This window comes from Chiloscyllium punctatum, chromosome 34 (genome assembly GCF_047496795.1).
Source record: "Chiloscyllium punctatum isolate Juve2018m chromosome 34, sChiPun1.3, whole genome shotgun sequence".
NCBI lineage: Eukaryota > Metazoa > Chordata > Chondrichthyes > Orectolobiformes > Hemiscylliidae > Chiloscyllium > Chiloscyllium punctatum.
In genome coordinates this window covers 55,526,319-55,551,947 of record NC_092772.1, presented here as the reverse complement: position 1 = coordinate 55,551,947, position 25,629 = coordinate 55,526,319, and the positions used below count along the sequence as shown (strand labels likewise).

At 50.4% G+C, this 25,629-nt stretch overlaps 1 protein-coding gene across 1 annotated transcript in view; it reads left to right on the top strand.

Moving 5' to 3' along the window:
* The first annotated feature begins 15,196 nt into the window (after positions 1-15,196).
* Positions 15,197-25,629, top strand: part of LOC140458866 (fish-egg lectin-like) — a 33,737-nt gene continuing 23,304 nt past the window's right edge. The window contains exon 1 of the mRNA XM_072553566.1: positions 15,197-15,358. Coding sequence (XP_072409667.1) covers positions 15,320-15,358 — 39 coding nt within the window. The 5' untranslated portion in view covers positions 15,197-15,319. The remainder of the gene's footprint in view (positions 15,359-25,629) is intronic.

Here is a 25,629-nt window from a genome sequence, read left to right as displayed (position 1 = left end):
CACTGTCGGATCCAAAAGACAATTAACCCCCCCCCCCCATAATAATAACGTGCCGTGTTCCAAAAGCACTCAACTTAGAGAAAGCACTAATCAAAAATTTGAGGGGAAGCGCCGGAGGACAGAAGACATTTAAAAAGCCATATTCCTCCCCATGTATCAGGGCTTTAAGTATCACAAACAGTCCCTGCTCATCTTTCACCTGCTCTAGTAATGTGAACGGAAGATTTTTCTGAATAAGTACCAGCACTCCCCTACTTTTAGTAGTAAATATCCGGTCATAACCCCCGTGTTGTAATTTCAGGCATTCCCCATCATCAAGATGGTTTTCCTGCCACAAAGCGATATCATCCCTTTCCCTCTTAAGGCTAAAAAGAACTTTTTTCCTTTTAACAGGCGAATGACTTCCCTTAATGTTCCAAGTGCACCATTTAATAAGACACTTAGCCATATCCCCTTTCAGACACCCTTGAACCCCTGGGAGGGAGAACCCTGCTTACAAAGCGCCGAGCATAAGTAAATAAAGAGCCATAGAGTCGAAGAACTATATACACAGAAACTGCTCTATCATAACTATAAACAACTATTATACCAAAAAAACTACAAAGAAAACTACATAGAACCTTGAATGGATGACTCTTCCCCCTGCCCATAGGGGGCACTCGCCTTACCCATCCCCTCCTTCACAGCTCCTTCAAACCTGGACTGTGCCCCGGCCTTAGGCCAGGAAAAAAAACCAAGGAGATGCTCCTTAAATCAACAGAAAAAAAAAGACCAAGTCAGGATGAGCACTCCACCCAACCCTGGCTTCGTGTCACTCCGACTTCTGACTGAAAGAGAAACAGAACAAACAAAAAAAAGATCGAGAAAGACAACAAAGACCTTCCACAAAATTTCCCAGAAAATCCAGGTATTAAAAAAAATAGGAATACCTTATTCCAAGGTGTTTTCCCCCCCCCCCTTTCCAAAAAGGAGAATTATTTGGGAGAAAGAAAGGAACTTTTTAAAAAAGGAAGGGAAAACATGGGGAAAGATAGAAAAGGGAACAAACATTAACCGTATTCTTCAGGCCAATCTGTCTATTTTAAAATGTCCACAAAGTTTTTAGCCTAATCTGCCGAGTAAACTGAGTCCTCGTGGCTGAAATGGGGGGCTGCGGGGTACTTCATGGAGTAGTGGATGCCCAGGTTCCTCGGCCGCTTTTTAACTTCATCGAAGGATTTCCTCTTTCGAATTACAGTGGCAGAGAAATCTTGGAAAAACGTGATTTTTGACCCCTTGTTCAGCAGTGCCTGCAGATCTTTTCCCAGGGATCTGGAAGCTTCTATGACTTTTTGCTCGTCCTGATATGAGTGGAAATGCACTAGGACCGTGCGGGGACGCTGCACCAGCCCTGACCTATGCACTGTGACCCGATACGCCCTTTCAATCTGCAGCCTGCTGGACTCCACGTGAAGGCCCAAAACCTTCAGCAGCCAGCTTTCAAAGGAGCTGACTGGGCTGCTCACCTTCCTCAGCTTCAGGGAGCCCGACACTTTTCGAGGTTGTCCATATGGTCTCACAAGGCCCGCACCTCTGGCTCCAGCACCTGGATCCGACTGGATGAGGGCGCCATCGCAGTTTCTGAGGCCTTAGCCCGACCCTCCACCTCCTCCAGCCTCTCCCCCCAGGCCCTGGATCTCCTGCTCGTGCTCCTGCAGCGTGGACGCGATAGGTGGGAGCTGGGCACGAATCTCCCCACGGATCTCCTCAATCGCAGCCGCAACATTCAAGCTAAGTCTCTCTATTGCCGCAGCCAAGTCCTGAGAGTCTGTCAGGTCCCCGGGGGTAGGGGGGTGGGGGGGCTCAGGAGAGGCGGCTGCTGCTGCAGTCTCTGGTGGGGTAGGTGCTGCAGGGAAGTGTCCTCCCTCCTGCTGTTTGCTCGCTCCTTTTCCCTTTGGCATCCTTCCCCCTCCCAAATATCAACAAATACGTGTTCTGTAAGGTTTTAAACTAATAATTCCACCACATAAGTTGGCCGGGGATGGTTAAAAAAAAACACCAGTAGGCCTTGGCTATTAGGCAGAGCTGTCCACAGCAAGGCCTACAGAATCGTTAACATCTTGCTGAGTCCGACAAAGCAATCTTAAAACTCACCCAACACCAGGTTATAGTCCAACAGGTTTAATTGGAAGCACTAGCTTTCAGAGCGCTGCTCCTTCATCAGGTGATAGTGGAGGCACCATTGTAAGACACAGAATTGAGAGCAAAAAGTTTACAGTGTGATGTAACTGAAATTATACACTGAAAAGTACCTGGTTTGTCTGCTGAGACTTTCATCTGTTCGAATACCGTGATAGCTTCACCTCTTTCACGTGTCAATCACAAAACCTTTTGTTTTAAAAGTTACATTCTCAGGTTAACTGGAACAATTGGTGTCAACCAGAGACGATGTTGAAGGTGTTAGCCCCCCCTGTGTTCCCTGTCTGTACCATAACGTTTAGACTGATTCTAATGTAAAAAGTGAGCTCACAGATTCAGGCAGTTTTTGAGAAAAGTACAATGTGACTCTGCAAGTGCATCCACTAACTGAACCTCAACTCCTTCATCTCTCCTTTTAGTTTTTGCTTCGTGCTGTGACTCATGACGGTGGGATCTGGTTACCGCACAGTCTGGGTAAATACCAGCATATTTCTGTTTTAACCCCCTCAGTTTCTTGGACTTCCTTGGGCTTCTCCACAACAAGGGGTGGTCACTCCCACCTTGGATCCTGCCAAATGATTCCCAAGAACAAACTGTATTCCTGGGACTGACACTCTGTCAATCAGTCCCACTGTAACCTCCCCAGTCTGGAGTTGGCACTCCAACCTGGTCTTACAGAGGGGAAGGCGGGATTTCAGTCCATCTATCCCACACATGACCACACTCTCGAGTCACAGATCAGAAAGAGGGCATATTCACTCATCCCTTACTATCAGTTAGATCCTGTATCTCTCAAAACTATAACTTCTTATCCTTCTCCCCCCATTCTTTCAGAGTAAGCTTTACCCACAGATGCAAATTCTTTGGAGAGGTCAGGTACTAACTTCATACCCAGTCCCTGCCTGGGCTGTGCACTCACCTGCAGCTCCTCGACCCTTCTTGGGGTCTCCTTCACAACCTTCACTAATGCCACTGGCTTAGCTCCTTTTACCACACCTTTTCCCACAATGCCTTGCTTTAATGACCAGCACTGGGACTTTATGTGTCCCACTCCATTACAGAGGAAACACCTGAGGCCTTTTACCCTATTTCCACCTTCTTTTTTATCCTGTGGTAAATTCTTACCAGCGCACTCGACTCTTAGTCTTATAGTGTAGGATCTTCCCTTCTCCCAACTTCTATCCCTCACAGGATGGAATTCTGGCCTGAAGCTTGTCTTATGCACCAGCGTGTAATCATCTGCCCTCCCTGCTGCCCTTCTCACTTCCTGAACTTTCTGTTCTTCCACATGAACTCTTACCATCTCTGGAAGGGAGTTTTCAAACTCCTCCAGCAGAATAATCTCTCGTAGAGTATCAAAGGTCTTATCTATTTTTAAAGCACATGCCCATCGATCAAAATGACTGTTTAATTCTTTTGAACTCAACATAAGTCTGACTTGGTTCCTTCTTTGTGTTTCTGAACCGCTGTCTATATGCTTCTGGTACCAATTCATAAGCACTTAAAATAACCTGTTTAACCTCTTCATAATCTCTTGACCCCCTCATCTGACAGCGCGGCAAATATCTCACTAGCTCTGCCTACCAGTGTAGTCTGAACTTGCATTACCCATAGTCCATCTGTCTAGCCAATTTCTCATTGAAATACAGCCAAGTTTTAACATATTTGTATATATCGTGGGCAGCACGGTGGCACAGTGGTTAGTACTGCTGCCTCACAGCGCCAGAGATCCAGGTTCAATTCCCGCCTCAGGCGACTGACTGTGTGGAGTTTGCACGTTCTCCCCGTGTCTGCGTGGGTTTCCTCCGGGTGCTCCGGTTTCCTCCCACAGTCCAAAGATGTGCAGGTCAGGTGAATTGGCCGTGCTAAATTGCCCATAGTGTTAGGTAAGGGGTAAATGTAGGGGTATGGGTAGGTTGCGCTTCGGCGGGGCGGTGTGGACTTGTTGGGCCGAAGGGCCTGTTTCCACACTGTAAGTAATCTAATCTAATCTAATATCGCTAATTTCTCTCTTCATCTCCATCCTGTTAACTTGACCTTCCGAATTTGCATCTCCAGAAGTTCAAACCCGCTCGCTCTTTGTTCCTGCTCAGCTAACAACCTTCTCTCTGTTTCTTTTCCCTCTCTCTCTCTCTTTCTTTCTTCTCTCTCTTTCGAACTCTCTCTGTTCTAACTCTATTTGCCTCAATTGCAATTTAAGTTTTTCTAACTCTACTGCACTTGTCTGTTTCTCTGACACACCTAAGTGTTTGAGCAATGCCGTTACAATTTCAGCTTTCCCTTTGTCCCTGGTTCGACCCAATTCTAGGAGAGAGTGAGGACTGCAGATGTTGGAGATCGGAGCTGAAAATGTGTTGCTGGAAAAGCGCAGCAGGTCAGGCAGCATCCGAGGAGCAGGAGATTCAACGTTTCGGGCATGAGCCCTTCTTCAGGAATGAGGAGAGTGTGTCCAGCAGGCTAAGATAAAAGGTAGGGAGGAGGGACTTGGGGGAGGGGCGTTGGGAATGCGATAGGTGGAAGGAGGTTAAGGTGAGGGTGATAGGCCAGAGAGGGGGGGGTGCGGAGAGGTCAGGAAGAAGATTGCAGGTCAAGAAGGCGGTGCTGAGTTCGAGGGTTGGGACTGAGAAAAGGTGGGGGGAGGGGAAATGAGGAAACTGGAGAAATCTGAGTTCATCCCTTGTGGTTGGAGGGTTCCTAGGCGGAAGATGAGGCGCTCTTCCTCCAACTGTTGTGTGGCCAGGGTTTGGTGAAGGAGGAGGCCAAGGTCCTGCATGCCCTTGGCGGAGTGGGAGGGGAAGTTAAAGTGTTGAGCTACGGGGTGGTTGGGTTGGTTGGTCCGGGTGTCCCAGAGGGGTTCTCTGAAACGTTCCGCAAGTAGGCGGCCTGTCTCCCCAATATAGAGGAGGCCACATCGGGTGCAGCGGATGCAGTAAATGATGTGTGTGGAGGTGCAGGTGAATTTGTGGCGGATATGGAAGGATCCCTTGGGGCCTTGGAGGGAAGTGAGGGGGGAGGTGTGGGCGCAAGTTTTGCATTTCTTGCGGTTGCAGGGGAAGGTGCCGGGAGTGGAGGTTGGGTTGGTGGGGGGTGTGGACCTGACGAGGGAGTCACGGAGGGAGTGGTCTCTCCGGAACGCTGACAGGAGAGGGGAGGGAGATATATCCCTGGTGGTGGGGTCCGTTTGGAGGTGGCGGAAATGACGGAGGATGATACGATGTATATGGAGGTTGGTGAGGTGGTAGGTGAGGTGTTCTGTCTTGGTGGTGATTGGAGGGGCGGGGTTCAAGGGCGGAGGAGCAGGAAGTGGAGGAGATGTGGTGGAGAGCATCGTCGATCACGTCTAGGGGGAAGTTGCAGTCTTTGAAGAAGGAGGCCATCTGGGTTGTATGGTATTGGAACTGGTCCTCCTGGGAGCAGATGCGGCGGAGACGAAGGAATTGGGAATATGGGATGGCATTTTTACAGGGGGCAGGGTGGGAGGAGGTGTAGTCTAGGTAGCTGTGGGAGTCGGTCGGTTTATAGTAAATGTCCGTGTTGATTCGGTCGCTCGAGATAGAAATGGAGAGGTCTAAGAAGGGGAGGGAGGAGTCTGAGACGGTTCAGGTGAATTTGAGGTCAGGGTGGAAGGTGTTGGTAAAGTGGATGAACTGTTCAACCTCCTCATGGGAGCACGAGGCAGCGCCGATACAGTCATCGATGTAGCGGAGGAAAAGGTGGAGGATGGTGCCAGTGTAGCTGCGGAAGATGGACTGTTCCACATATCCGACGAAGAGGCAGGCATAGCTGGGGCCCATGCGGGTGCCCATGGCTACTCCTTTGGTTTGGAAGAAGTGGGAGGATTGGAAAGAGAAGTTGTTCAGAGTGAGGACCAGTTCAGTCAGTCGAAGGAGGGTGTCAGTGGAAGGGTACTGGTTGGTACGGTGGGAAAGGAAGAAGCAGAGAGCTTTGAGTCCTTCGTGATGGGGGATGGAGGTGTACAGGGACTGGATGTTCATGGTGAAGACAAGGCGTTGGGGACTGGGGAAGTGAAAATCATGGAGGAGGTGGAGGGCGTTGGTGGTGTCCCGAACGTAGGTGGGGAGTTCTTGGACTAAGGGGGAAAGGACCGTGTCGAGGTATGCAGAGATGAGTTTGGTGGGACAGGAGCAGGCTGAGACAATGGGTCAGCCGGGGCAGTCAGGTTTGTGGATTTTGGGCAGGAGGTAGAAACGGGCAGTGCAGGGTTGTGGGACTATGAGGTTGGAGGCAGTGGATGGGAGATCCCCTGAGGTGATGAGGTTATGGATGGTCTGGGAGATGATGGTTTGGTGGTGGGAGGTGGGGTCATGGTCAAGGGGGCAGTAGGAGGAGGTGTCCGCGAGCTGGCCTTTAGCCTCAGCGGTGTAAAGGTCGGTGCGCCAAACTACTACCGCGTCTCCCTCGTCTGCTGGTTTGATGGTGAGTTTGGGGTTAGAACGGAGGGAGTGGAGGGCTGCACGTTCCGAGGGTGAGAGGTTGGAGTGGGTGAGGGGATGGAGAAGTTGAGGCGGTTAATGTCACGGCTGCAGTTGGCAATGAAGAGATCGAGGGTGGGTAAGAGGCCAACACGGGATGTCCAGGTGGATGGGGTGTGTTGGAGGTGGGCCAATTCGAATCTATTTGCTAATTCTAAAAGTATGTCCTCCCTCAATCTTTCTAAATTTTCTTGGCAAATTTGGGGAAGCACCTTTTGAACCTCAGAACATCTTGCACAATGTTAAGAGCCATTTCCCTCTCTTTGAATTGAACTCACCACAAGTAATTGAAGTTAAACAAATCGTTTCAGCCACGTTTTATTGAAAGATCTCGGACATTAACCGGCAAGGGGTTTGGGATCTTTCAAATCAGTTCAAATTGATCTGAAGCTCAGACTCGATCTGTCTAAGTCCAATCTCAGACCCGAGCTCCCCAAACTGTTGCGACACGACAGTGAACTCCTCTGTTAATTAAACCAAACACTCAGAAAAACTCACCCCACCTTGTAACCTGTTAAATATGAGCCCACAGAGAATTCCACTATTTAAAGAAAATACCATCAATTTATTTTTAACTCAAAAACTGAACATTCAGCAACAGCTATTCACATCTCTAAGCACCCACTTTGTCTTAACTGCTTATTACCTGTCTCTGACTCTATAACAAGATGCTGTTCCAATAAAACACTTATTAAAATTACGATAACTTAATTTCAAAACCACACAGCCACTATTGTCTTCTGTCTTTCCCCTTCTGGCTGAAGATCTCCCTGGGTCATCGAGTATGTTTTACTACGAGTATGTTTCATCTGAAAACCTGCCTTTGATAGAGAGTGTTTCCTAATTTCTTGGATAGCAGGGTGTTAGCTCTCCAAGCATTTCTGTTTTGATGGCAGTTGCTTTCGCTCCAATTTTCAAACTGCCTGCATTTTTATATCCCCAAAATTGGATCGTCTCATTGGTTCAATGGTGGCAAGAACAATACATTCAAACTCAATGAGGTTTTAGTATTCTGGGGAGTAATTTAAACTGATTGGTTAAATTCGAATTGATGTCAAAACAGCAAGCAGAACTCAGGTATCCATTTAACAATCAAATGTTACATATTTTCAATTTTCCAGTGCGCTCTCGGAATATAATCACATCATATACACAGGGGCTTGTAATCTCTCAGTTCAGAATAGCATTCACGTTCTCTTAAAGGGACAGTGCACACCTTCAACTACACAACATGAGGGAGTGCTGCAATATATAAGGGTCAGTGCTGAAGGAGCGTCACGATATTGAAGGGTCAGTACTGAGGGATTGCCATGCTGTTGGAGGGTTGGTGCTGAGGGAGCGGGCACTGTCGGACGGTCAGTGCTGAGGGAGTGCCGCACTGTCGGAGGGTCAGTGCTGAGGGAGCGCCGCACTGTCGGAGGGTCAGTGCTGAGGGAGTGCCACACTGTCGGAGGGTCAGTGCTGAGGGAGTGTCGCACTGTCGGAGGGTCAGTGCTGAGGGAGTGTCGCACTGTCGGAGGGTCAGTGCTGAGGGAGTGCCGCACTGTCGGAGGGTCAGTGCTGAGGGAGTGCCGCACTGTCGGAGGGTCAGTGCTGAGGGAGTGCCGCACTGTCGGAGGGTCAGTGCTGAGGGAGTGCCGCACTGTCGGTGGGTCAGTGCTGAGGGAGTGCCGCACTGTCGGAGGGTCAGTGCTGAGGGAGTGGGCACTATCGGAGGGTCAGTGCTGAGGGAGTGCCGCACTGTCAGAGGGTCAGTGCTGAGGGAGTGCCGCACTGTCGGAGGGTCAGTGCTGAGGGAGCGCCGCACTGTCGGAGGGTCAGTGCTGAGGGAGTGCCGCACTGTCGGAGGGTCAGTGCTGAGGGAGGGCCGCACTGTCGGAGGGTCAGTGCTGAGGGAGGGCCGCACTGTCGGAGGGTCAGTGCTGAGGGAGTGGGCACTGTCGGAGGGTCAGTGCTGAGGGAGCGCCGCACTGTCGGAGGGTCAGTGCTGAGGGAGTGCCGCACTGTCGGAGGGTCAGTGCTGAGGGAGTGCCGCACTGTCGGAGGGTCAGTGCTGAGGGAGTGCCGCACTGTCGGAGGGTCAGTGCTGAGGGAGCGCCGCACTGTCGGAGGGTCAGTGCTGAGGGAGTGCCGCACTGTCGGAGGGTCAGTGCTGAGGGAGTGCCGCACTGTCGGAGGGTCAGTGCTGAGGGAGGGCCGCACTGTCGGAGGGTCAGTGCTGAGGGAGTGGGCACTGTCGGAGGGTCAGTGCTGAGGGAGTGGGCACTGTCGGAGGGTCAGTGCTGAGGGAGGGCCGCACTGTCGGAGGGTCAGTGCTGAGGGAGTGGGCACTGTTGGAGGGTCAGTGCTGAGGGAGTGGGCACTGTCGGAGGGTCAGTGCTGAGGGAGTGGGCACTGTCGGAGGGTCAGTGCTGAGGGAGTGGGCACTGTCAGGGGGTCAGTGCTGACGGAGTGGGCACTGTCAGAGGGTATATTCTGTCATTTTGGTGAATCTCCCATTCATTTCACATGGAATTGTGGTTTGTGCAGGTACATGTAGCAACACCACCCCCTGGTGGCTTTACCCAGTGATGCAGCACTGTAAAAACTGTCTCTCATTGCTCTGAAGTCCATGAATCCTGCTTCCCTTTGGAACTCCGTCTCTGACCAGCAGCTGCAGTGAATTGTTTTTCCTCAAAAACTCTGAACCTGCGTTTGTCTGAATTTTATCTGACATCCCTGGGCTTTGAGCTGAAGTCAACTTTATTTATCCTGGCTGAAAAATGTGTTGCTGGAAAAGCGCAGCAGTTCAGGCAGCATCCAAGGAGCAGGAGAATCGACGTTTCGGGATAAGCCCTTCTTCAGGAGTGTCGATTCTCCTGCTCCTTGGATGCTGCCTGACCTGCTGTGCTTTTCCAGCAACACATTTTTCAGCTCTGATCTCCAGCATCTGCAGTCCTCACTTTCTCATACTTTATTTATCCTAGCCCTATAAATGTGGCAAAATGTCTCAAAATGCACCTCTGACCTGGAAATATATCGGCCGTTCCTTCCTGGGTCCGAATCCTGGGATTCCCTCCCTCAGGGACATTGTGGGTCTACCCACAGCACATGGACTGCAGCTGTTCAAGAAGGCGGCTCACCCCCACCTTCTCAAGTAGGGGGGCCAACTAGGGACGGGGCGAAAAATGCCGGGCCAGTGATACCCCCACACCCCATGCCTGAGATAAACATAAAGCCTCCTTTTCCATCTGCCGGTGGGCCCGAAACATTGGAGACGTTATGTTTTCCCCTTCCGGGAGCACAGAGAAAGTGGGTTACAAACCAAATTCCTGGGTTCGAGAGGTGGCGAATGAGTGTGTGTTGAAGGTCGCAGCTTGTGGGGAGCGTTACGCACCCCTGCGTTTCTGGTGGAGAGTGCCATGCACTCGCTCTGACCGCTCGGACCCAGGTAAACCAGTGAGATCGAGTCTGAAGTGGGAGGAGTGTGAGAACCGCCCAGGAAATCACAGGCTTCAACTCTGACATCAGATTTAGCAAGAACGTCCAACGTTACAGCCACAGTGTTTCATTCCTCACGAAACCCCACGTGTATCTTTTGAACAGTTATGTATTATCTCTATGTCTAATCTGCGTCATATTTCATTGTATCCATTGCATGTGTTTCAATAGCAAACAAAACCTTGGCGGTGTTACAATGTCGGTCGACAGGACGGAGAATTCGTACAAATGAGGACTGTTTTCTCTCGAAATTAGGGAGTTTAAAATCTTCAAGATCTGAGCAGGATAAGACAGGGTAGATCACAGTGAACTATCTCCACTGATTGTAGATTACATTGGACGTAGAACATAGAAATGTACAGCACAGAACAGGCCCTTGGGCCCACAATGTTGTGCCGAGATTTACTCCTAATGTAAAATACAGTAACCTAACCTACGCACCCCTCAACCCACTGCTCTCCATGTTCATGTCCAACAGTCGCTTAAATGTTCCCAATGACTCTGCTTCCCCCACCACCGCTGGCAACGCATTCCATACATTCACAACTCTCTGTATAAAGAACCTTCCTCTGACGTCTCCTCGATACCTTCCTGCTAATATCCTCAAACTATGACCCCTCGTACCAGTCCATCCTGCCCTGGGGAAAAGTCTCTGGCCACTGACTCTATCTATTCCTCTCATTATTTTGTACACCTCGATTCTAGAACGAGGGAGCAGAGTCTGGGAATTCGTGCCCAGAATGGTCAGGGGAGATGTTAGAACGAACTTTGACCCACAAAGGTTAGGAGATGTTTGGACGTCTCTTGTAGAAACAGCAGTGGGCGCAGGATCAGTTGTTTCGTTTCGAATCTGAGGGCAATCCATTTTTCTGAAGCAAAGACGTGTAGGGAGTTGGGTCACAGATCTCCTTGGATGGAAGGACAGGCTGGAAGGGCTGAATGGCCTCCTCTTGCTCCTACAAAGCCATCTGTACAGTCACTAGGGAAAGCTCCTTTCACACAATCCATTCACATGGGCTGGGAAAGGATATTTACCTCAGTAATTCATCGATAACAAAGCTGGTTGAGGTGCAGGGTTCAATGCTTTTTGTCATTTACATAAATGATTTGGATGTGAGCATAAGAGGTACAGTTAGTAAGTTTGCAGATGACACCAAAATTGGAGGTGTAGTGGACAGCGAAGAGGGTTAACTCAGATTACAACAGGATCTGGATCAGATGGGCCAATGGGCTGAGAAGTGGCAGATAGAGTTTAATTCAGATAAATGTGAGGTGCTGCATTTTGGGAAAGCAAATCTTAGCAGGACTTATACACTTAATGGTAAGGTCCTAGGGAGTGTTGCTGAACATAGAGACCTTGGAGTGCAGATTCATAGCTCCTTGAAAGTGGAGTCGCAGGTAGATAGGATAGTGAAGGTAGCGTTTGGTATGCTTTCCCTTATTGGTCAGAGTATTGAGTACAGGAGTTGGGAGGTCACATTGCGACTGTACAGGACATTGGTTAGGCCACTGTTGGAATATTGTGTGCAATTCTGGTCTCCTTCCTATTGGAAAGATGTTGTGAAACTTGAAAGGGTTCAGAAGAGATTTACAAGGATGTTGCCAGGGTTGGAGGATCTGAGCTACAGGGAGAGGCTGAACAGGCTGGGGCTGTTTTCCCTGGAGCGTCGGAGGCTGAGGGGTGACCTTATAGAGGCTTATAAAATTGTGAGGGGCATGGATAGGGTAAACTCCCTGGGGTTGGGGAGTCCAGAACTGGAGGGGCATAGGTTCAGGGTGAGAAGGGAAAAGATATAAAAGAGACCTAAGGGGCAACTTTTTCACCCAGAGGGTGGTACGTGTATGGAATGAGCTGCCAGAGGATGTGGTGGAGGCTGGTACAATGACAACATTTAAGAGGCATTTGGATGGGTATATGGATAGGAAGGGTTTGGAGGGATATGGGCCGGGTGCTGGCAGGTGGGACTAGATTGGGTTGGGATATCTGGGTCAGCATGGACGGGTTGGACCGAAGGGGAGGTTTCTGTGCTGTATGTCACTGTGGCTGTCTGATAACAGACCCCCAACTCCAACCCCTACACCCCGACACTCCAAACCCCACACCAACCAGAAACCGTGAGAGGGAGTGTAGTTGGAGGTAAGAGGATTGAATTGTTAAAATCCCAGGACAGTCCCAAAGACTGCCTTGACTAACCACACACCCCTCCCCCCCCCCAACCGTAGTACCATCCCTCACCGTACCCCACGGCTGCTCTCCGAACCCCTCCCAAACTCCCTGAGCTCAGACACTCAGGGAGGGACACCACATCAAGGTGATTGACATGATTAAACAGTTGGAGAGATCGAGGGTACCAGCTGTTATTACACGGAGGGGGAACTGGGCAAACAGAATCGAGGTGAGATAAAGAGTAAAGCTCCCTCTACACTGTCGCCCCATCAAACCCTCCCAGGACAGGGACAGCACGGGGTTAGATACAGAGTAAAGCTCCCTCTACACTGTCCCTACAGAGGGACAGTAATGATCTACAGACAGGCGATCCCTCTCTCGTACTCCCTGTGGACCCATATCCCTGTCTGTGTGTCTCTGTGTGAGAATGAGTGAGTGTAAATGGGCATCTTTTGTGAGTGTATCTGAGTGTTTGAGAGTATGGGGCTGGGTGTGAGTGAGTGTGTGTCTGTCGGCACATAAGTTTGAATATGAGTGTTTGAGTGTGAGCGTGGATATGAGGGAGTGTGTCCTGCTACATTTCCAATAGCTCATCACATTCCAACGCTAGTTCCGAGGTCGGACATTGTTACACTCTCACATCACTCTGCACTGCACACTCACACACACACACTCACACACTCACACATACACACACACACACAAACACACACTCACACACACTCACACACTCACACACACACACACACTCACACACACACACACTCGCACACACTCACACACTCACACACACACACTCACACACTCACACACACACACTCACACACTCACACACACACACATATACACACACACACACACTCACACACACACACACTCACACACACTCACACACTCACACACACACACTCACACAAACACACACTCACACACACTCACACACACACACTCACACACACACCCTCACTCACAACACATACACCCTCACACACAACACACACACACACCCTCACTCACACACACCCTCACACACACACCCTCACTCACACACACACACACACCCTCACTCACACACACACCCTCACTCACACACATACCCTCACTCACACACACCCTCACTCACACACACACCATCACTCACACACACACACCATCACTCACACACACACACCCTCACTCACACACATACCCTCACTCACACACACCCTCACTCACACACACACCCTCACTCACACACACACCCTCACTCACACACGCCCTCACTCACACACACACCCTCACTCACACACACCCTCACTCACACACACACACACCCTCACTCACACACACACACCCTCACTCACACACGCCCTCACTCACACACACACCCTCACTCACACACACCCTCACTCACACACACACACACCCTCACTCACTCACACACACCCTCACTCACACACACCCTCACTCGCACACATACACCCTCACTCACACACACACCCTCACACACACCCTCACTCACACCCTCACTCACGCACACAGACACACACATACACACTCACTCACACACTCACTCACACACATACACACACACACTCACCCATACACACACATACACTCTCTCTCACAGGCACACACACTCACACACACAGACACACACGCACGCACTCACACACACACTCACAGACATGCACACACGCAGTCACATACACACACACAAAACACACTCACTCACACATACACAAAACACACTCACTCACTCACACACACATACTCACTCACACACACACGCACACACAACACACTCACTCACTCAAACACATACACACTCACTCACACACACAACACACACAACACACACACTCACACACACACAGACACACATGCACTCACACACACAGACGCACGCACACAACACACTCATTCACACACATACACACTCACACACACACATAAAACACACTCACTCACACACACATATTCACACACATACACAACACACACACACTCAAGCACACACACTCATACACGCACGCACGTACATACACACTCACACATACACAGTCACACATACACTCACATGCTCACACACACACACAAAACACACACCACACACACTCACTCACAGTCACATGTACACAGACTCACACACGCTCACTCACACACACAACATACACACATTCACTACTCACACAGATACACACTCACACACAACACACTTACACACACACACACACTTACACACACAACACACACACTCACTCACACACAACATACACACACTCAATCGGACACATACAAAACACACACCTACACACGCAACACACACACACAACACACATACATTCACTCGCACACACACACTCACACTCACATAACATGCTCACACACACGCACACACATACTCTCTCACACACACTCTCGCTCTCTTACACACACACTCTTTCTTCTCTTTGTCTCTCTCACACTCTCTCTCTCTGTCTCTCTCACACACTCTCGCCCTAACACACACACTCTCGCTCTCTCACACTCTCTCTCTGTGTCTCTCTCACACACACTCTCGCTCTCTCACACACACTCTTTCTCTCTGTGTCTCTCTCACTCTCTCTCTCTGTGTCTCTCTCACACACACTCTCGCCCTAACACACACACTCTCGCTCTCTCACACTCTCTCTCTGTGTCTCTCTCACACACACTCTCGCTCTCTCACACACACTCTTTCTCTCTGTGTCTCTCTCACACTCTCTCTCTCTCTCTGTGTCTCTCTCACAAACACTCTCGCTCTAACACACACAGACACCTCAACAAGGTCACTGCTGGCATTTCCTGAAACCGCCTGCCTCCCCCCACCCTTCCTCCTCCCACCACCCCCCCCCACCCCCCAACCCCGCGCCATGAGACCGGGCAGTCACAGGGCACTGTGCCTATCTCGCCAAGTTTCTGCTGAGGGTTGAACCTTCCACCAGACACAAAGTTAAAATGCCCGGAGCCGTTGCTGACGCCAGAGATTGTCGGCGTGACGATGTTAGTCAGAGTGACTCTCTGTGCCATCCAGACTCAGGTCAGCCTTACGCAGCTACAGTGGGGGGGTGGGGGGGTGCCTGCGAGCTGAGGCCAGTGATTGGACAGAACCCATCGCTCTTGCCCACCCCCAGGGTTTATATGTACCCGGAAAAGGGGGCAGGAAGACAGACAGACGCGCAGCATCGGAGGACAGCAGAGCATCCCAGGGAGCGGAGGGGGGGTAAGTGTGGGGAAGGGTGCTGCTGCAGGAATGAGGGGCTGAATGGCCTCCGCTGCCAACCCCCCCTCCACCCTCCCTGTTCAGATGGTGGGACCGTGCCTGTCACAGCTGGCACCAAGTCTCTTAAAGCGAAGCAGGAAGGGATGGAGGGAGTGTGACAGACCTGAAGATGTGTGAGGGGAGGACGGGTGTTGCGAGTGAGCTCAGGGGCCCGTTATCGCCTCCGTCAACCGGACCTCCATCCGACGATTTCTCATTTGGAACCGCAAACTTCCCCACCAGCCCCTCCGCCCACTCCTCCAACTTCCCCTCCCCCTCCCACCCCCCCCTTTAAGGAGCTTGAGCCATTTATCATTGCACAACAGTAATTCCCCTCGATGGCTCCCCAGCTGATGCTGGGAGTTTGTCAGCCGCACCTCTGTCCACGTAGAGGATTCAGGACAGAGAGAGACTTGACGGTTTGGGGAGTGGGGGGGTTGTCGGGGTTGGGGTGGTGGTGGGGGGGGGTCAGAGACTGGGCACAAAGCAAAAAGTTCTGACAACCTCAAGGAGTCGGATCAGACCAGACCACACGCTGAAGTTTTACTTCATTTATTCACAGGACGTGGGGGTCACTGGGTGGACCCAGTATTTATTGCCCCGTCCCTAATTGCCCCCCCCCCCCCACTTTGAGAAGGTGGGGGTGAGCTGCCTTCTTGAACCTCTGCAGTCCATGTGCTGTGGGTAGACCCACAATGTCCCTGAGGGAGGGAATTCCAGGATTCGGACCCAGGAAGGAACGGCCGATATATTTCCAAGGCAGGAGGCTGAGGGGCTCAGAGGGGAAGTTGCAGGGGGAGGGTGTTTCCATGTACCTGCTGCCCCTTGTCCTTCCAGATGGAAGTGGCCGTGGGTTTGGAAGGTGCTACCTGAGGGTCTTTGGTGAGTTTCTGCAGTGGGTCTTGTAGATGGTACACACTGCTGTTACTGAGGGTCGGTGGGGGGAGGGAGGGGATGGTACACACTGCTGTTACTGAGGGTCGGTGGGGAGGGAGGGGATGGTACACACTGCTGTTACTGAGGGTCGGTGGGGGAGGGAGGGGATGGTACACACTGCTGTTACTGAGGGTCAGTGGGGGAGGGAGGGGATGGTACACACTGCTGTTACTGAGGGTCGGTGGGGGGAGGGAGGGGATGGTACACACTGCTGTTACTGAGGGTCGGTGGGGGAGGGAGGGGATGGTACACACTGCTGTTACTGAGGGTCGGTGGGGGGAGGGAGAGGATGGTACACACTGCTGTTACTGAGGGTCGGTGGGGGGAGGGAGGGGATGGTACACACTGCTGTTACTGAGGGTCGGTGGGGGAGAGGGAGGGGATGGTACACACTGCTGTTACTGAGCGTCGGTGGGGGAGGGAGGGGATGGTACACACTGCTGTTACTGAGGGTCGGTGGGGGAGGGAGGGGATGGTACACACTGCTGTTACTGAGCGTCGGTGGGGGAGGGAGGGGATGGTACACACTGCTGTTACTGAGGGTCGGTGGGGGGAGGGAGGGGATGGTACACACTGCTGTTACTGAGCGTCGGTGGGGGAGGGAGGGGATGGTACACACTGCTGTTACTGAGCGTCGGTGGGGGGAGGGAGGGGATGGTACACACTGCTGTTACTGAGGGTCGGTGTGGGGAGGGAGGGGATGGTACACACTGCTGTTACTGAGCGTCGGTGTGGGGAGGGAGGGGATGGTACACACTGTTGTTACTGAGCGTCGGTGGGGGGACGGAGGGGATGGTACACACTGCTGTTACTGAGGGTCGGTGGGGGGAGGGAGGGGATGGTACACACTGCTGTTACTGAGGGTCAGTGGGGGGAGGGAGGGGATGGTACACACTGCTGTTACTGAGCGTCGGTGGGTGAGAGGGAGGGGATGGTACACACTGCTGTTACTGAGTGTCGGTGGGGGAGGGAGGGGATGGTACACACTGCTGTTACTGAGGGTCGGTGGGGGAGGGAGGGGATGGTACACACTGCTGTTACTGAGGGTCGGTGTGGGGAGGGAGGGGATGGTACACACTGCTGTTACTGAGGGTCGGTGGGGGAGGGAGGGGATGGTACACACTGCTGTTACTGAGGGTCGGTGGGGGGAGGGAGGGGATGGTACACACTGCTGTTACTGAGGGTCGGTGGGGGGAGGGAGGGGATGGTACACACTGCTGTTACTGAGCGTCGGTGTGGGGAGGGAGGGGATGGTACACACTGCTGTTACTGAGGGTCGGTGTGGGGAGGGAGGGGATGGTACACACTGCTGTTACTGAGGGTCGGTGGGGGGAGGGAGGGGATGGTACACACTGCTGTTACTGAGGGTCGGTGGGGGAGGGAGGGGATGGTACACACTGCTGTTACTGAGGGTCGGTGGGGGGGAGGGAGGGGATGGTACACACTGCTGTTACTGAGGGTCGGTGGGGGGGAGGGAGGGGATGGTACACACTGCTGTTACTGAGGGTCGGTGGGGGGAGGGAGGGGATGGTACACACTGCTGTTACTGAGGGTCAGTGGGGGGGAGGGAGAGGATGGTACACACTGCTGTTACTGAGGGTCGGTGGGGGAGGGAGGGGATGTTTGTGGGTGAGGGGCCAATCCAGCGGGGGCTGCTCTGTCCCTGGATGGTGTTGAGCTTCTTGAGTGTTGTTGGAGCTGCCCCCATCCAGGGTCAAGTGGGGAGTATTCCCTCACTCTCCTGACTTGGGCCTTGTTGATGGTGGGACAGGCTTTGGGGGGAGTCAGGAGGGGAGTTACTCGCTGCGGGATTCCCAGCCTCTGACCTGCCCTTTGAGCCATGGACAGTCTCAGGTGACTGAGAATTGTTGACAGGTCTCTGGAGCTGTTTTTTGATCCTCTTATGCCATCACAGTAGACATGTTTTTATCCTTCAGACCAGTGGGATTTGGGGCAGCACAGTGGCTCAGTGGTTAGCACTGCTACCTCACAGCACCAGGGTCCCAGGTTCGACTCCAGCCTCAGGCAACTGTCTGTGTGGAGTTTGCACATTCTCCCTGTGTCTGCGTGGGCTTCCTCCGGGTGCTCCGGTTCCCTCCCACAGTCCAAAGATGTGCAGGTTAGGGTGGATTGGCCATGCTAAATTGTCCCATAGTGTCCAGGGATCAGTGCATGAGTCAGGGGTAAATATCGGATAGGGGAATGGGTCTGGGTGGGATACTCTTCCGAGATTCAGTATGGACTTGTTGGGCCGTAGGGCCACACTGTAGGGATTCTATGGAATACTGAACATCCCTTCAGAAAAACACGGTGGGAATCCAAGCAGGGATCCAGAGGCTGGGAATGATAAGCACTGAATGGAAAGGTATGTTTCCTGGGAAAGGAACAGGACTCTGTGAGGGACATACTTTAACTTGGTCAGACTATGTATTGTACCGCAGGGTAGGGTAATGCAAAGCCAGAGAGATGGAGGCCCGAGAGTATTCCTTGATTGGAATATTAAGTCACAAAACATTTAGTCCCAATGCCAAGGATCATGGAGATGCCTTAAAGTTCAAAACTGTTTGCTTTCCAAGTTTTTTTTTTAACCATTAGATCTCAGCTCTTGAGATTTGAAACAATATCGTTTCGGGGTGAGGTCTGTTCGGAACAGATGTTGGGGAATGAGAACTGGAAGGAGAGAGAGAGAGAGAGAGGGGGACGATTTCTGGACAATGGGGGGGGGGGGACGGTGGGGGAGCTGGGGGGAGGTGTGGTGATTGTGATGAATTTGAAGGGAAGGAAGGTGCGGAGGGCATTGGTCCATGCAGCAGGACGGTGTAACATTCCCGAGCGAGATTCGCGGAACCTGATAAGGAGTTCGAATTGTGACACACCTTCGGGGAATAAGGTCAACGTCGTGGAAAAGTAGCAGGAGATTAAAGACATTTTATCGGAATTCAGAAAGCACTTGGAACAACGTAGATAAGTGAACAGCACAAGCAGAGATAAGCTGAATGTATCTCCTTCCTTCGTGAGGGGAGGGAGATGGAAAATAAGGGAACGAAACACTTCCAGTCGGGAAGACACAGTTATGGACACAGGCTAGACCCCCTCAAAATATTTTAAGGAGGAAGCCTAGACACTAACCTTTCTTATTTTGAACGCAGATGTGAAGTGGATGATCCAGATGCAATTCGACTGCTCAACCAACTTGATGTTAAGCAAAACACAATTTGTCCAAATACTGGGGTATAATGGACAGTGAAGAGGGTTACCTCAGATTACAACAGGATCTGGACCAGATGGGCCAATGGGCTGAGAAGTGGCAGATGGAGTTTAATTCAGATAAATATGAGGTGCTGCATTTTGGGAAAGCAAATCTCAGCAGGACTTATACACTTAATGGTAAGGCCCTGGGGAGTGTTGCTGAACAAACAGACCTTGGAGTGTAGGTTCATAGCTCCTTGAAAGTGGAGTCACAGGTAGATAGGATAGTGAAGAAGGTGTTTGGTATGCTTTAGCTGAGATGCCCTACAGGATAGGAACAGGCCCTTCGGCCCAACAGGTCCACACTGACCCTCTGAGGAGTAGCCCATTCCCCTACCCTATATTTACCCCTGACTAATGCCCCTAACACTATGGGCAATTTAGCACGGCCAATCCACCCTAACCCACACATCTTTGGACTGTGGAAGGAAACCCACACAGACACAAGGAAGAATGTGCAAACTCTACACAGACAGTGGCCCAAGTCAGGAATCGAACCCGGGTCCCTGGTGCTGTGAGGCTGCGGTGCTAACTACTGAGCTACTGTGCCAGGCCCTTTATTGGTCAGAGTATTGAGTACAGGAGTTGGGAATTCATGTTGCGGCTGTACAGGACATTGGTTAGGCCACTGTTGGAATATTGCGTGCAATTCTGGTCTCCTTCCTATCGGAAAGATGTTGTGAAACTTGAAAGGGTTCAGAAAAGATTTACAAGGATGTTGCCAGGGTTGGAGGATCTGAGCTACAGGGAGAGGCTGAACAGGCTGGGGCTGTTTTCCCTGGAGCGTCGGAGGCTGAGGGGTGACCTTATAGAGGTTTATAAAATTATGAGGGGCATGGATAGGATAAATAGACAAAGTCTTTTCCCTGGGGTTGGGGAGTCCAGAACTAGAGGGCATAGATTTAGGGTGAGAGGGGAAAGATATAAAAGTGACCTAAGGGGCAACTTTTTCACACAGAGGGTGGTACGTGTATGGAATAAGCTGCCAGAGGATGTGGTGGAGGCTGGTACAATTGCAACATTTAAAAGGCATTTGGATGGGTATATGAATAGGAAGGGTTTGGGAGGGATATGGGCCGGGTGCTGGCAGGTGGGACTAGATTGGGTTGGGATATCTGGGTCAGCATGGATTGTTTGGACCGAAGGGTCTGTTTCCGTGCTGTACATCTCTATGACTCTGTAACAGGGTAAATTGAAGGTCATTGGGCTGAGTCCACATGGTTTGATGAAAGGGGATTGTGTTTGACCAGTCTCTTGTGGTTCTCTGAGGAGGGAGTACGTGTGTGGACAAGGGGAAACCAGTCGATGTACCGTACTGAGATTTCCAGCACACGTGTTTCATAAGGTGTGCCGCGTGGAGGGTTAGTGTGGAAGATCAAAGCTCATTGTGTAAGGGGTAAGATGTTGGTGTGGATAGATAATAAGGGAAGGAGGGAGGAGGAATAAGTGAGTCTTCTCCAAGCTGGGAAGATGGAGCATGTGGTGTGCCAGAGGGGTCAGAATTTACAGCCTCAATTTTTTTCCTGTTGACATCATTTGGATTTGGATGTTGGGACTGAAGGCTTAGTGGCTAAATGTATGAATGACATGAGAGTAAGCAACACACGGAGAAACGAGTGGGCGTGAAGGAAGGTCATACTCGATTCAAAACGTCCAGTCTGTTTCTCTCTCTGCAGATGCTGCCAGACCTGCTGAGTTTCTCCAGCACTCTCAGCGTTGGTTTCAGATTTCCAGCATCCGCGGCCTTTTGCTTTTATAACGGTAGGGGAGGAAATTGGGAGGGGGATGGGAGAAGTCCGACAGCACGGAAACAGACCCTTCGGCCCAACCAGTCCATGCCGGCCCTAATCCCAAACTAAACTAATCCCACACCTGCCTGCTCCTGCCTCATCTCCCTCCAACCCTTTCCTGTCCATGTCCTTATCCACATGACCTTTAAACGTTGTAACTGTCCCCACACCCCCCACTTCCTCAGGAAGGCCATTCCCCACATGAACCACACTGTGTGTAAAAAAAATTGCCCCTAATATCCTTTTTAAACCTTTCCCCTCTCACCTTAAAGATATGTTCCCTGTCTTTAAATCCCCCACCCTAGGGAAAAGACACCAGCCATTCACCTTGTCTATACCCCTCAGGATTTTATAAACCTCTATAAGGTCACCCTTCAGCCTCCGACGCTCCAGGGAAAACAGCCCCAGTCTTTCCTTATAACTCAAACCCTCCATACCTGTTAACATCCCGGTAAATCCCTTCGGAACCCTCTCCAGTTTAATAATATCCTTCCTATAACAGGGTGACCGGAACTGGACACAGTATTCCAGATGAGGCCTCACCAATGTCCTGTACAACCTCAACTTGACGTCGCCAACTCCTACACTCAAAGGGCTGAGCAATGAAGGGAAGTGTGTTAAACCCCTTCTGAACCATCCTGTCTATATGTGATGAAAACATCAAAGGTTTATGTACCTGAATGCCTAGTTTCCTCTGTTCTACAACGCTACCTAAGGTTCTACCATTAATTGTGTAAATCTCGCCCCCGTTTCTTTTACTAAAAATGCAATCCTTCATATGTATCCAAATTAAACTCCATCTGCCACTCCTCAGCCCATTGGCCCATCTGATCCCTATGGAGATAACTTTCTTCACTACCCACTGTATCACCAATCCTGGTGTCATCCACAAACTCACTAACCACACCTTCTTTATTCTCAACAAAATCGTTTAGAGTCATAGAGATGGACAGCACGGAAACAGACCCTTCGGTCCAACCCGTCCATGCCGAGCCAGATATCCCAACCCAATCTAGTCCCACCTGCCAGCACCCAGCCCATATCCCTCCAAACCCTTCCTATTCATATACCCATCCAAATGCCTCTTAAATGTTGTAATTGTACCAGCCTCCACCACTTCCTCTGGCAGCTCATTCCATACACGTACCACCCTCTGAGTGAAAAAGTTGTCTCTTAGGTCTCTTTTATATCTTTCCCCTCTCACCCTAAACCTATGCCCCTCTAGTTCTGGACTCCCCCACCCCAGGGAAAAGACTTTATCTATTTATCCTATCTATGGCCCTCATGATTTTATAAACCTCTATAAGGTCACCCCTCAGCCTCTGACGCTCCAGGGAAAACAGCCCCGGCCTGTTCAGCCTCTCCCTGTAGCTCAGATCCTCCAACCCTGGCAACATCCTTGTAAATCTTTTCTGAACCCTTTCAAGTTTCACAACATCTTTCCGATAGGAAGGAGAACAGAATTGCACGCAATATTCCAACAGTGGCTTAACCAATGTCCTGTACAGCCGCAATGTGACCTCCCAACTCCTATACTCAATACTCTGACCAATAACTAAATAATTGAATTCAATAAACATGTGGAATTAAGGGTCCAATGATGACCATGAAGCCACTGTTGATTGTTGGAAAAGCCCCTCTGGTTCACTAAAGTCCTTTAAGGAAGGAAACTGCTATCCTTACCTGGTCTGGCCTACATGTGACTCCAGACCCACAGCAATGTGGTTGATGTTTAACTGCCTTCTGGGTAATTAGGGATGGGCAATAAATGCTGGGCCTAGCCAGAGACGTCCTCATCCTGTGAATGAATTTTTTTTTAAAATGAATTTTAAATATGGCAAACAGAAGCAGATCCAGGAGGATAACAAAGGGGTAGAGATAGGTTAGGCAAGTGGGCAAAGGGATGGTGAATGGAGTAACATGGGGGAAAATGTGAAATTGTCCATTTTGGCAGGAAGAATAAGAAAGGGAGATCATTCCCTGAGGGATTGCAGAGCTCTGAGACACAGAGAGATCTGGGTGACATGGTACATGAGTCACAGAAGGTTATGGTGCAGGTAACACAAGTGATTAGGAAAGCTTATAGAATTGAACGGTTTATTGTGAGGGGAACAGGAATAGGGAGGTGATGCGTCAGTTCATAAGGGCACTGGTGAAACTGCATCTGGAGTGACATTTACTCACTGTCCTGAGAGAAGGACATCAATGTGATTGAGGCAAGTTTGAGATGGGTTGTCCTTTTGAGATGGGTTGTCCTTTTGAGATGGGTTGCCAGTTTGAGATGGGTTGCCATTTTGAAATGGTTTGCCATTTTGAGATGGGTTGCCATTTTGAAATGGGTTGCCATTTTGAAATGGTTTGCCATTTTGAGATGGGTTGCCATTTTGAGATGGGTTGCCATTTTGAAATGGGTTGCCAGTTTGAGATGGGTTGCCAGTTTGAGATGGGTTGCCATTTTGAAATGGGTTGCCATTTTGAGATGGGTAGCCATTTTGAAATGGGTTGCCATTTTGAGATGGGTTGCCATTTTGAAATGGTTTGCCATTTTGAGATGGGTTGCCATTTTGAAATGGGTTGCCATTTTGAGATGGGTAGCCATTTTGAGATGGGTTGCCATTTTGAGATGGGTTGCCATTTTGAGATGGGTAGCCAGACCAACACCAGGGTTTGTAACCACTGACATTTCGAAGAGTAACAGGTGAAAGTGAGGACTGCAGAGGCTGGGGATCAGAGTCGAGAGAGCGGCGCTGGAAAAGCACAGCAGGTCAGGCAGCATCCGAGGAGCGGGAGAATGGACGTCTCAGGCATAATGAAGGGCTTAGGCCCGAAATGTCGATTCTCCTGCTCCTCAGATGCTACCTGGAGGATGATAGTTTGAACTGGAAAGGGTACTGGGGAATAAGTATAACCATGGAGTAATTAGCCAGGCATGATCTTACTGAGGGATGGAGAACAATAGTTGGGCAGACTGGTCTACTCTTGTCCCTGATTTCAATGTTTCTACTGAAAACTCACTCCAAAACACACTCTCCAAAGAAACGGCAAGGTACAGTCTACCAGAAAACATTCCTTCATTACAGTAATTAATTCCAAATTATTGAACTGCACTTGGAGTATTGTGTTCAGTTTTGGTCACCTTGCTACAGGAAGGATGTTAGTAAACTGGAAAGAGGAAATTATCAAGGATGTCGTTGGGACTCAAGGGTCTGAGTTATAGGGAGAGAGGTTGGACAAGATTGGACTTATTTCTTTAAAGCGTAGGAGAGCTGGTTGGGGTGGGGGGGGATCTAGCAGTGAGTAAGATCATGAGAGACATGGATAGGGTGAACGCATTCAGTCTTTTCCTCAGGGTTGGGGAATCGAGGACTAGAGGACATCAGTTTCAGCTTAGAGGAGAAAGAATAAAAGGGAACCTGAGGGGCAACCTTTTTACACAGAGGGTGGCGCGCATATGGAATGAGCTGCCAGAGGAAGTGGTTGGGTAGGTCCATTAACAACAGTTAAAAGGCATTCGGATCGGAAAGGATGTAGGCCGAGTGCAGGGAAATGGGGTCAACGTGGATGGACAGTTTGGTCAGCACAGAGAAGTTCTGTCTCCATTTGGGTGGAAAGGATGTTTGATGAGGACTTGTCTACTGAGGTAGTACGGTCTGAGGTTAGAAACAGGAAAGGAGAGGTCACCCTGTTGGGAGTTTTCTATAGGCCTCTGAATAGTTCCAGAGATGTCGAGGAAAGGACAGCAAAGATGATTCTCGATAAGAGTGAGAGTAACAGGGCAGTTGTTATGGGGAACTTTAACTTTACGGATATTGACTGGAAATGCTATAGTTTGAGTATTATCGATGGGTCAGTTTTTGTCCAATGTGTGCAGGATGGTTTCCTGACACAGTATGTAGACAGACCAATAAGAGGCAAGGCCACATTGGATTTGGTACTGGGTTATGGACCCAGCCAGGTGTTAGATTTGGAGGTAGGTGAGCACTTTGGTGATTGTGACTACAATTCGGTTATGTTTATTTTAACGATGGAAAGGGATAGGTACATACCGCAAGGCAAGAGTTATAACTGCGGGAA